The sequence below is a fragment of the Temnothorax americanus genome, unplaced genomic scaffold, assembly GCF_048541705.1.
Source record: "Temnothorax americanus isolate GAGA-0224 unplaced genomic scaffold, ASM4854170v1 Scaffold74, whole genome shotgun sequence".
In the NCBI taxonomy this organism is placed as follows: domain Eukaryota; kingdom Metazoa; phylum Arthropoda; class Insecta; order Hymenoptera; family Formicidae; genus Temnothorax; species Temnothorax americanus.
Genome location: NW_027509797.1, coordinates 602,401 through 615,612, shown reverse-complemented (window position 1 = coordinate 615,612; position 13,212 = coordinate 602,401). Strand labels below are relative to the sequence as shown.

At 45.4% G+C, this 13,212-nt stretch overlaps 2 protein-coding genes across 2 annotated transcripts; both read left to right on the top strand.

The window, feature by feature from the left end:
- Positions 1 to 3,283: 3,283 nt before the first annotated feature.
- On the top strand, positions 3,284 to 4,459 carry LOC143906627 (uncharacterized). The gene has a single exon (XM_077422824.1). It carries the CDS (start codon positions 3,284 to 3,286, stop codon positions 4,457 to 4,459), a length of 1,176 nt encoding a protein of 391 aa, XP_077278950.1.
- Positions 4,460 to 5,334: 875 nt separating this feature from the next.
- On the top strand, positions 5,335 to 6,309 carry LOC143906626 (uncharacterized). The gene is made up of 2 exons (XM_077422823.1): positions 5,335 to 5,641; positions 5,751 to 6,309. Exons 1-2 carry the CDS (start codon positions 5,511 to 5,513, stop codon positions 6,307 to 6,309), a joined length of 690 nt encoding a protein of 229 aa, XP_077278949.1. The 5' UTR covers positions 5,335 to 5,510.
- Positions 6,310 to 13,212: the final 6,903 nt, after the last annotated feature.

The following is a 13,212-nucleotide window of genomic DNA, read 5'->3' as shown; positions in this document are numbered from 1 at the left end:
CTTCTAGTGCATCGTTCATAGCAGTTTCTGAACAGTTCGTAACCGCATCTGAACCATTCGTGAATCGTTCGACAGCCGGTCGACAATCGTTCCTGAATCGTTCGTTGTCGTTCGTCGTCGTCAGTTAACTGCTTCTTACCACTCATCGTCGTCGTCGTCGACGTTCTTTAGCCGTTTGTAGCCTTTCCTGTCTCCGCGTAGTTCGCAGCTGTTTCTAAACCGCTCGTAATCGTTTTTGAGCTGTTTTTGAACAACCGTTTCGACAACCGTCCGACAATCGTTCTTGAACCATTAGACAGTCGTCCGACAACCGTTCTCGAGTCGTTCGTTGCTGTTCGTCGCCGTCGTTAATTAACCGTTGCCTCTCTTCACTCGTCGCCTTTCGATAGTCGTTTCTGCTAAACCATTTGTCCATTGTTGTTCGTTGTCGCGTCTGATTCAACGATATTTGCACGTCAAAGCTTGTTCACCGCAGCCTGTAACGCTCGCACGCCTTTCTCGAACGCGGTAAGCTTCTCGTCTGACTCTTTCCCTTGATCTGTCAAACTTTTAACGCACTAATCCACGTATAGTTTGTTAACCGCGTCACCGTCAGTCTCAGGTTGCGCTACGCGATGAATCTTGCACGAGTCAAAGTCCGTGGCAGTGCGACACAGAGCGTTGTCGCGCACAAAATTTCTCACTAATCCGCTCCACCGATAATGATAGGAAATGGCATTCGTCGCGTTTTCGCGCTGCTCAAACAATCCAAATTTATTGATCGGCATTTTGACATCAATTGAACGGATCGCTGTCGCGCCGTTTAATTTATAATAAGCCTAGCCTCGCGAAGTTCTTCGATGATCGACGTGATCTCGTTGTCGTGGGCATTGTTGCCAGCTTGACGCGAAGCGCCTATCCGCGTTGCCCTCCATCGACCGTGATCTGTCGTCGCAATTTGTCACGCGAATCGCTAACGGTTGTTGCACAAATCTCATTTTTCCCTCACACTTTATACAACTAAATCGAACTTTATCGTTCGAACGTCTATTTATAGGCGAGCGGAATCGCGAATCGCTCAGTCGCACAGAGACCTTCGGACATTTGCGATTTTAGCGCCGAATGTGGCAAATGTCAACGAAAATGAAAAAAACAAGTAGAGGTCTGTTTAATCGCGCGATAGGTACACTTCCGTTCGAACTGCACATTCCCGGCTATCAGTTTTGCGGTCCGGGTACTCGTTTGCAAGAACGATTGGCTAGAGGTGATCCGGGTGTAAATCCATTGGACGTGGCGTGTCGCGAGCACGACATAAACTATTCGCGTAACAAAGGCCTCACCGAGAGACACGCGGCGGACAAGATACTCGCCGAAAGAGCGCTAGAACGCGTCATCGCGAGAGATTCGGTTCTCGGAGAGAGGGCAGCCGCTACAGCCGTCTGGGCTGCCATGAAGGCTAAGACGAAGCTTAGAATGGGCTTGAAATCACGGAAAACACGAACGAGGAAAAGGTCGACGAAGAAACGGATACTTCCAACAGCGAAACGAGGCGGCGTGTTGCCAATTCTACCGTTGTTGGGAGTTCTCGGTTCTCTGGCCGGCGGAGCGGCCGGAATTATAACGGCGATGAACGCTAGCAAAGCCGCGCGGCGTCAGCTGGAAGAGACGCAACGTCACAATCGCGCCATGGAAGGTCGCGGACTTTATTTCGCTCCGTTCAAATATGGACAAGGACTGTATCTCGGCCCGCACAAACGCGGGCGAGGAGTAGCGTTGAGGATTTAAAAAAACGTCAAAAAGACGTTAAATATGCTCACGGGTATTACGACTAACATACTATTGAGTCGACTGGCAAGGCGAATGCGCGTACCGTTCTTCAGATGTGTTTTCATGCGTGATTCGTTACCGATCGTCGATGGCATACGTCGAAACGAGAGCGGTATCGTGAATTTGGACGATGCAGCAGGCCCCGGTGCTCATTAGGTAGCGTACGCCAAGAGGGGAGATGGAGTCGTATATTTCGACAGTTTCGGCAATCTTCGACCACCGAAAGAACTGGTGCGATATTTCGGACGGAGCGTGATGAAAATTGAATACAATCGCACGTCTCATCAGCGATACGATCAGAGCATCTGTGGACAATTATGTTTGCAATTTCTCCGAACGATCGACGACGATCGGCGCTAATTTAAAACCTGACGACGCGCCGTGTGGAGACTCAGTGTTCGTCGAACAGCTTCCGCCGACATGTCAATAACGTTCACGCTGACGGGGAAGAGCAGCATCCTCGCGGAGCACTATTTTCCCGCCGTGGATCTGAGCGACGGTGACTACGAGCTCGGGCTAACGTGTTTCGAGACTTATCACACGATTCCGAACGTGAATTCTTCGAATAATAAATTTTATTTCGACGAGGATGACACGGAAATTACGATTCCCGAGGGATCGTACGAGATACGGGCCATACACGAGTTTTTGAAACGTGAAATTTTGCGTAAACGTCCGCGACGCGTGGTTCGTTTCAACGACGATCGTCGTACGTCGATCGCGGATATCGCGCGAGAGGAAATCGTTCGCGCGAATGGCTACGAAGACAAGGTCGCGGAATACCCGATAGTGCTCCGCGCAAATTACAATACGATGAAGAGCGAGATCAAGTGCGCTTTTAGAGTGAACTTTAACAAACCGAACAACGTCGGATCGCTGCTGGGATTCTCGTCGACGCGTATATTGCAGCCGGGACAGTGGCACGAATCGGACGAACCGATTAATATTATCAATGTAAACATTATCCGCGTGGAGTGTAACGTGACCGCGGGTGCGTACAGCAACGTCAAACGCGTTCATACGATACACGAATTTTCACCGAGCGTACCACCGGGATATAGGATATCGGAAACGCCGGCGCAGATCATGTACCTGCCGATCATTGCGCGGAGCGTTACGAATCTAACGATACGCGTCGCTGATCAAGACGGACGATTGCTCGATTTTCGCGGAGAAGAGATCACCGTCAGATTGCACGTACGACAGCGAGTGTGATAACGCGCCAGTGTGTGCGTGAGCGTAAGTGTACGCGTCAGTGTGTGCGTGAGCGTGAGTGTACGCGCGACACATGAGATGCTAGTGTTGAACGACTCGGAGCACGCGACAGATAACAATAATATCTTTACGGCTGCGTCGATCGACGATATCGTCAAGTCGACATTCGGCGGCTTTAAACAAGCGACGAAAAAGAAACTCAACGCGTCGAACGTTAAGTTTTTACAATCTCTGGGATTCGCGGTGCGAAACATCTGAAACGATGACTGAAATTCTCAACATTGGAGGCGAGCCGGTCTTTGATGATCGCATCGTCAAGATCGAAACTCACACGTACAACCCGTACGCCAACACAACGTTTGACTATAGCGACGAGATACAAATACCCATACAACAGCAGGATCTGTATACGTTGCCGTGCGAAAGTTTTCTCTACATCGAAAGAACATTGACGGTGACCAGAGCAGCCGGTCAAGCCGATAACGTGGTATTGGGTACTAATTGCGTCGCGTTCATGTTTGACGAGATTCGATACGAGCTCGACGGTATGGAGATTGATCGTTGCAGAAACGTAGGAATAACCAGCACGCTCAAAAACTACGTTGCGGTATCGTCCGACAGAAGTGTGATCCTGCGAAACGCGGGCTGGGAACCACATAATAACCCGAACGGATATTTCAATTTCTGCGTACCGCTCAACTTGTTACTGGGATTTCGCGAAGATTACAAACGCGTGGTGATCAACGCTCGTCACGAATTGATCTTGATACGAGCGCGCAACGACAACAATTCCCTGGTGGGAAGTCTCCCGTTGGAGCCAACTATCAAAATACTCAAGATACAATGGCGAATGCCTCACGTGGTATTGAACGAGATCAACAAGCTGTCGATGCTGCGCACCTTGAAAGACGGACGATATCTAAGTATGGGTTTCCGTTCGTGGGATCTGTACGAGTATCCCGTGTTGCAGAACACGACCAAGCATTCGTGGGCCATTAAGACCGCGACCCAGCTCGAGAAACAGCGATACGTCGTCTTCGCTCTGCAGACAAGTCGGAAGAACGTCATGTCCGCCGACACAAGCCAATTCGACGACTGCAACTTGACCAACGTAAAACTCTATCTAAACTCGGAAGTTTATCCGTACGACGACCTGAATTTGGACTTTGGTAAACACAGATGGGCGATTCTGTACAATATGTACGCACGTTTCTGCAAGGGATACTACGGATACGAATATCTCGAGCCGAGTCTCACCGTTTCGACTTTTCTACGTAACAGTCCGTTTGTGATCATCGATTGCTCTCGCCAAAACAAATCCGTCAAAAACGCCACCGTGGATGTTAGACTAGAATTCGACTGCATGGAGAACGTACCGCCGAATACCTCCACGTACTGTCTCATCATACACGACCGCGTGATGAGTACAACCCGTTGACGAACGTGGTGCGCAAAATAGTCTAAATGTTCGCGGCAACGTCGACGTAAATATTTTCTTTCTCTTTCCATCAATCTCCGATACAATTATTGAGAGGGGTAAGGGAGGGGGGGGAAGTATAAATCAGAGTGTCGCGAGACGGTTTGCAGAGTTGAGCGTCATTCCTCTCGATTGACGCATCGACGAGCGAGAGAAAGATAAAGAAATCTCGTCATGTCCGTACCAACGTTCGTGGACCTGCAAGGATTCCTCGTCGGGATGAAATTTGTCGTGAAGGAGGTGGCGGTGCTGAGAAAAGGCTGCGTTCTGACGCATCACATCTTTAATTACCCCATGCCGTGGAATCTCCTCACAAAATTCGACAAATCGTGCGCTACCTGGTTGATTCGCAATCACCATGGATTACGATGGGAAGACGGAAACGTGCCGTACAGTATGGTAAAACGCCTGATTACATCGGCCGTGCTTGGTATAGAAGAAGACAAAAAAGAAGACAAAGAAGACGATGACGACGAGATGCCGACTCTTGTGTACGTCAAGGGATGCCAAAAACGAGAATGGCTGGTCGATCTGCTGGAGAATTATGCGCGAAAAAACCTAATCGTCGAGACTCTGGATGCGCATTACGAAGATATCGAATCTTTGAATAAACTAGATGACACCAATACTATGCGATGCGGAAAACATAAAAAGAATTGCGCGTTACAAAATGTAATAAAACTATTAATTTAACTGGTGGTCGCGCGCGACGCCATAAAGATTTGCGATCTTTTTTTAATAAATAAATTATATATATTATTAACTTTTTATAATGTTTTATTTCTTACTCCCCTTCCCCTCTCCAATCATCACCGTTAGAGTAGGCTTTACTTCCTCCTCTCCTAAAAAAAAATCCACTGCGCAGTTCTATAAACATTATTTCCCCCTCTCCCTTTCCCCCACCACATCATTACTTTGGGAATTGTCGCGTATACTCGATTAATTTTATATGATCAGTCTTGTCGCGATCGTTTGTACTGACGGTCAACTTCTCAGAGCCTAGAAAGCGAAAATGTTCTCCTTTGAAGGATGCAATAGCAGCAGCAGCAGCAGCAACAACGGTGCAAAACGCATGAATACCATGAATTATTACGTGCCGATTCACGACGTTGAAACTCAAACGTATGAGAAGAAATGTAATAGGTAAGTTTCGTTTAGGATAAAAAAACATATAGAGCCTACCCCAGTTTTTATATCTTAGCAAATTGTAATACTTACGATAAATAAAACTAATTTCATTTATTTTATACAGCATTTCGTTGGATCGTCGCGCGGTTCGTATACTCAGCAGACGATACGCGCTGACAGCTACGGAATACAAATTCCTCGAAATTGGTATCAACGTGGGTCCACCGAGCTACGTGGAGATCGCCGTTGGAGATCCTCGCCGAGGAAAGGAACTGCTGTTGTCTCTCGAAACGTGGAAGGCACTATACGAGCAACGGCAAAATATTCAGAATTTCTTTCGCAATGACTTCAAAGATATCCATAGTTTTATAAACGTTGGACCGCTAACGGTGAGAGTTTGTACGGTTAATAACATCAAACTCATACGTCTCGAATCTGCAAACGTATGCTTGAGAATGACCGAATCGACGATGCATCGTATGTTCGATCTCGATCGGTGCATCGATGCGAGATTCGATCGTTTGATCAGAATACTTGCGACGGTCGATGCAAAGTTTGCGCAGTTCTCCGATATCGCGTCCACTGTGAAGGATCCCAAGGAAGCGTCGAATGTAATATACGCTAGCAATGCATTCAATACGAATCAGATCGTCGATTGTGAGCTCGCAGCTTTAGTGTTTTAGTATGTAATATATATTATGTAAAAAAAAGAGTTAAATAAACAGGCTTTTTTTTACAACTAAATGAACGATGTAATTTCTTTGCGTGCATGTCCATCCCTACCTATATTTTATCAAATGTTGTTTACGACGAACATGTTCCAACAGGTTCGATGCGTTATCGGGTCGATCATCGTCCCGATGACGTCATTTTCTTCCTTTGTTTTTTTACGTACTGCGTCGTAAAAAATAGCGCGAAATTGTTTAGTTTACGCGATAACACCTCCCCCTTTTCCTCGAAAATGTTGTTTACGACGAACATGTTCCAACAGGTTCGATGCGTTATCGGGTCGATCATCGTTCCGATGACGTCATTTCTTTCTTTGTTTTTTTACGTACTGCGGTCGTAAAAAATAGCGCGAAATTGTTTAGTCTACGAGATAACACCCCCTTTTTCCTAGAAAAATGTTGTTTACGACGAACATGTCCCGACAGGTTCGATGCGTCATCGACAAAACACGCTCCCTACGCAGTGCGCTATCGAGTTAGTCTTACCCATTGTACGCCGCCTGGCGGCGTCGTTGCGAACGAGGCCCCTGCGACCCGACGGACCCCGCGGCGCAACCGCGGACCTCCACGCGGCCCCCGCGGACCCCCGCGGACCCCCACGCGGACCCGCGGCGCGACAGCGAACGCGAACGCGGACCCCCTCCCCCCGCGCGGACCAGCGGCGCGGGTGAGTCATCCCGGTGAGTCATCCAGGTGAGTCATCCCGGTGGTACGCCAAGGTCACCCCTTCCCCTCGTAATCCGATTCCTCTGTGTAACCCGATACCCCCCTTCCCCCTCACCCCCCCGCGAAATTTGATACCCCTGTATAACCCGACACCCCCCCTCCCCTTCACTCCCGCGAAATTCGATACCCCTGTGTAACCCGACACCCCCCCTCCCCCTCACCCCCGCGAAATCCAATACCTCCCCTTCCTCACCTCCCCTCGTAATCCGATACCCCCCTCCCTCACCCCCCCCCCCCCCCCCGCGTAATCCGATACCCCCCTTTCCCTCACCCCCCCCCCTCGAAGCCCCCGGGGTGGAACTTCCTTATATACACTACTTACACAAACTTTTTCTCCGGTGGGATATCTTAAATTAACAAAATTCTTACAAATCTTTCTTTTCTCTTTATCAACAAATTTGCTATTTATTATGGAAACATCGGAGCCCGTGTCGACCTTGAAAGAACACACTTTATTATCAACTTTTCCACTGTAAATGAAATAATCGTTATTCTTAATCCTATTAACATTTAAAACAATTTCCGAGGAATTTTTCACGGAAACCAAACTCTCCCCGGCAAGCTCGGCTAAACCAAGTTTTTCTTTTCCGTAGGACATTTGTACCGGAAATGTCCAATTTTCCCACACATCCAACATTCCCTTCGGCCGGTGCTAAATTTGCTGCCTGGCCAATTTTCTTTTCCGTTATTTTTTATCTTATCTTTTTCATCCCGTTCGCTTTCTAATTTATTATTCTGCGCGCTCTTTTTTCCTATATTCGAAAAATTTTTATCAAAATTAACATTTCCTCTCTTTTTCTCGTAACCCTCCCCTTGAATTATTTTTATTGCTTTTGCCCTTTCAATTGCCAAACTCAAAGAGGTTATATTTTCCAATTGTAAAGTTCGTTTGACAAAACTATTATATATCGCCGAAATGAATTGCGCGCAGGCGATTTTATCTCGAATTTTGTGTGGGCACTCGGGATACGCAAAGCGAACCAATCTATCAAGTTCTGAACCTAATGTTGCCAAATCTTCCCCAAACTTTTGTTTCCAATTTGTAAACTGTACGTAATAATTTTGTGATAAGTGTCCTTCTCCAAAACGTAATTCAAGCTTTGATTTTAATTTATTAAATTCTAAATTGGACACGTCTTCTACCGTCTCTAATACCGAACGCGCTTTTCCTCTCAAACTCGAAGCAAGTGCGACAGTCTTTGTCGCATCATTCCAACTATTTGCCCGTGCAATTAAATTAAACTGCGAGAAAAATTCACGAAGAGATACTGTCCCGTCATAAGTATCAGGTTCTAATTTGAATCCTAATATCGCGCGAAAACCATTCTCTCCCACATTTAATTGCGCACCCAAATTTCCACACGTTCTATTAATAGAAGGACTTAGCTGTAGATTTTGTGGTCGGGAATGAATCTTCTTTAAGGTTTGAAGTTCCTCGTCGTGACGACGCAGCATCGCCGCGATTTCATCCTCTCGGCGTACCTGCTCCTGTCGCATCTCCCGCATTTCAAAAAGGAGAGTCCGAAGAGCTGTGGATTCCGTTACCGCCGGTTCTCCTGCGACTTCCGGTAACAAGCCCGTTTGCTCTCTCGACTCCTCGCTGCCAGTCGTTCGAGACGGAGCTTGTGAACGAGTAATCCTCGGGGAATGCATCATTTTCGATGTTCCGTTCCGCTGCGGTGATATGTTCCTTCGATCCCGGACGAGCCCCCAAAATGTTACGTCCTCCGGACGTTCTCTCACGAATCACTCGCACACTCTCACACTCCCGGAACGCGCCCGAAAAGAATAAAAGCTCTTAAGGTGGTACTGAGTTTTAATATGATAATCCAGTACAAAAGAACAATGCAATATAATATGTAATATCCGCAAATGCTCATTGGCCTCGAAAGCGTCTGCACGATGCGTCAGCCAGACCAAATCTGTCATGGAGCCCAAAAACAACGACAGGCCCCCCAGTAAAACAGGTACGTCGCATCTGCGTCGAATCTACGTAATACGTGGATGGAGGGAGATTCATCCGCGAGTTATCCACGTAGATTCAACGTTTCTTTTTTATCGTCAAAATCGAAGAACCTTATTCGCGTGGATTCAACGTTTCTTTTCTATCGCTAAAATCGAAGTACCTTATCCACGTAGATTCAACGTTTCTTTTCCATCGTCAAAATCAAAGTACCTTATCCGCGTGGATTCAACATTTCTTTTCCATCGCCAAAATTGAAGTACCTTATCCGCGTAGATTCAACGTTTCTTTTCCATCGCCAAAATCGAAGTACCTTATCCGCGTGGATTCAACATTTCTTTTCCATCGATAAAATCAAAGTATCTCATCCGCGTAATATCAATGTAGATTTTGCGTAGATATTTCCACTGTTTTACTGACAGATAATTTATCAATCTCAGGAGACATTGATGTTGTCAATCGCAATTAATATAGCTAAATGGAACGTTTTAATGAATAATTTATAATTAATCAAGCTGATCCATCAACTATATGTTTTGCAACTATATATGGTTAAAGGTTAAAGGATAGACAAGGTTTTCTTATTTGTATCTAATGAGGCCCTTGTAAGGATTTGATAAGAATGTTTTAACTTTATAAATATACTTTTTTCATAAATATATTTACGAACACAAAATTTCATAATGAGCCGGCACTGGTTTCGGATATTCACCCGACATTAAGAAATATTATTATATCATATATCTAATTAAAAATTTTATTACTCTTTTTAAACTGAATTTGTTTCTTAAGATGATTATTGAAAAATTATATATTTGCGCTGGTTATGACATATGTAGACTATATATAACACTTACATCAAATTAAGAAGTAGTCTACCATGTAAGGCAGTTAGCTCACGATCCAGAGGTCCCGAGTTCGAATCCCACCAAGGTAAGTGTGTTTTTCTGAGTTTTTCAAATACGAGAAAGTAGGTAAGGTAGGCCGGTTCCACTCTGGGGATCTGAGGGGGGGTGAGGGGCGGGGGGGACCGCGGACGGGGGGGGACCGCGGGGGAGGGGGAACCGCGTGTTTCGGCGCCGCGGGGGAGGGGGAGGGGGGACCCGCATGTTTCGGCGTCGCGGGGAAAGGGGAGGGGGGAACCGCGTTTTTCAGGCGTCGCGGGGGAGGGGAAGGGGGAACCGCGTTTTCGCCGCGTCATGTTTTCCGGCGCCGCGGGGCGACCGCGTTTCCGCCGCGCCGCGGGGCGACCGCGTTTCCGCCGCGCCGCGGGGCGAGGGGGGATCCGCGTTTTCGCCGCGCCGCGGAGCGTTCGCGTTTTCGGGCGACGCGGGGCGAGGGGGGATCCGCGTTTTCGCCGCGCCGCGGAGCGTTCGCGTTTTTGGGCGCCGCGGGGCGAGGGGACCCGCGTTCGCGTTTCGCCGCGCCGCGGAGTCCGCGTGACGTTACACGGCACGCTCGCGTTATCTCCCCCTCGAAGATGTTTCTTTCCCGTCCCCCCATTCGTCTTCTCGCTCGCGCGGTGTTCCCCCCCCCCCCCGTTTGCGCGAGTCTTCTCGTTCGCGCGGTCTCTTTCCCTCGCGCGTTCTCGCTCGCGATCGCGTATCTTTTCTTCGCCAACGATATTTAATCGTTCAGATCTTCGCAATATTTAATTTTTAATATTACATTTAAGTTTCATACATATTTCTAAAAAAATTATGGATCTTTTATTGCGTATAAAAATGGATCTAATTAACCAAATCTTAGAAATAGGGATAGAAAAAACTGAAGAATATAATAGAATTAAAAATAGATCAATATCTCAAATATTGAGAAAGCTACAACGTAAAACACACTTTTCTAAAAAATAAAAATCTCCTTAAAATCTATACCGATCGACGGATTTTAAGAAAATTAGAGGAGAACGTATTTTCTATGATACTCTATTTGTGTGCAAAATTTTAACCCGATATCTAGAAAATTGTAGAAGTAGGTGCGTGTACAAAAAAATCCGTTCACACACATACATCCATACATATTTCGGAACACACACACAAACATACATACTTTCGGACATTTTCTACCAATATGATTTCTCGACATTTTGAAATTTTCTAAATCTATTTCCATCAAAATCTCAAAAATTTTTTTCTCTTACCATCACAAAGCTTTTTCTATAATGGTGCGTCTCCACCTGAGAGTAAGAACTCTCGAGAGCAAAAAGAAAGAGAGAGAGAGAGATACTCTCGAGAGTATCTCTCTCTCTCTCTCTCTCTCTCTCTTTCTTTTTGCTCTCGAGAGTTCTTACTCGCAGGTGGACACGCACCTTTAGAAAGCAAAATAAATTTAGTTATCTTTAATAGATTTTGAGTTGAGAGACAGGCTGTTGTATTTTATAAATTATTACCAATTTATTAGTGTTAACTACATCTATAATTTATTAATTATACATATTACAGCCTTCACCCGACGCAGCCAGGTCCGTAGCCGTCGGGGCTCTAAGTTACAAAAGAAATATTTACAGAGCGCCAGCCAATTTTTACAAAATTAGCAAAAGGGTACACAACAAAACTCAGGGAGTGGATGGTCGGAGGGACCCTCAGATATGACTGAATTAGATTTTCGTTTATTATTAATTCACATATTTAACGTTATGTGGTTAAATTATATAATTATGACTCAGGCAAGAGAATACAGATTTATTACAATACTCACAGTTGCCGACAGGAACTTCTCGACAAATTCTTATCGTTATATATAAAATGATGAATATATTGCAGTGACGAAGTACGACGTTTAGTTTCGCACAATTCAATAAAGAGCAGTGGTCCGACTACTCGGGGGAACGACTCCCGAAATTACAAATGTGGTGACGCTAGCACGGCTTTCCGGAGAGTGAGCTTTCCGGCAATCCGGTGCTCCGGCAAAGGCCCAGCTTAGGCCGCTTTGATAGCTGGCGCGTGCGCGTCTCGTTAGTTTTGCCGGTGGGCCTAATAGTCCAGTCGGCAAGTACATTTAAAAATCGACTAATTAGGACAAAGCTGCAAAAAATTTTAATCACTTTTTTTCTCCCGACTGCTGCCAACCTTCGGTTGGCGAAGACAAGGGAGTATGCGTTTCACGGAGGCCGAATCTTTGTTACCTTAGTTCTCGATAACTACAACATACTTTGATATGTGCTTTCTTATTGATCAAGCAGGGTTTATAGCGTATAATTATCATTAATCGTTGAGTTAATAAAAAAGCGAAAAAACGATATATTACATTTATATGTTCTCTTATTGGCTATCGACTGAGTTACAGAGGAAATTGATTAACCAATGACATGCATCCACATGGGGAATTTTAGTGAGATTTTAGTTGCCTCTATGGGCTTCGGCAGAACGTATAGCTTTTCTATTCATCGCTGCACGCTCATTGGATATCGCGCGGCGTGCACGATGGCCACGTTGTTATCGCGCGCGCTGGCTGCTTTATTGCTCACATGTCATATTTGGCCGGTAGTTAGAGGTTAGGTTTGTTTATACAAGTTTAAAATCTTCACAAAATTAAATAAAAATATAATAAATAGTGTGATAAACAGTAATACACTGCCTAATACAAGTTTGTTTATTGAATCATTTCCTCGGAAATATCATGTGGTATCAGGTATCTTATATGTGTGTATACATACAGGGTGTCAAGTAATAATTAAGCGGATCACTGCTCGTGATGGGCAGCTAGAGCGGGTAAAACTGAATCGAAGTCTTACTGTTTTGTAAGTATTTCAATAATTAATAATAAAATAATTATTAAAGACACGCGAATCAAGATGCGTTTGTGCGATTCGACGAGAAGGAGCAGTCAAATGTTTACGTTGCTATTAGGCCGCGACGAGACATTGGGAGGAACGCTAATGTTTATAACAAAAATTATTAACTATACATAAGTGATACTCATTGTCATTATTGTTTATAAAGCACTTCTCTCTCATAATATTTCGCTATGCACATAGTAACGTAAACGTTGGGCTGCTCCTTCTCGGCAAATCGTGTGGATGCACACTGATTAATTCTCTTATCTTTATTAATTAATTTCTCATTAATTATTGAGAAACTTACAGTACGACAAAAGACGTTTAATTTGATTCAGTTTAAATTGCTTTTCCTGTCCACGAGAAGTGGTCCGCTTGTTATTACCTAATACCC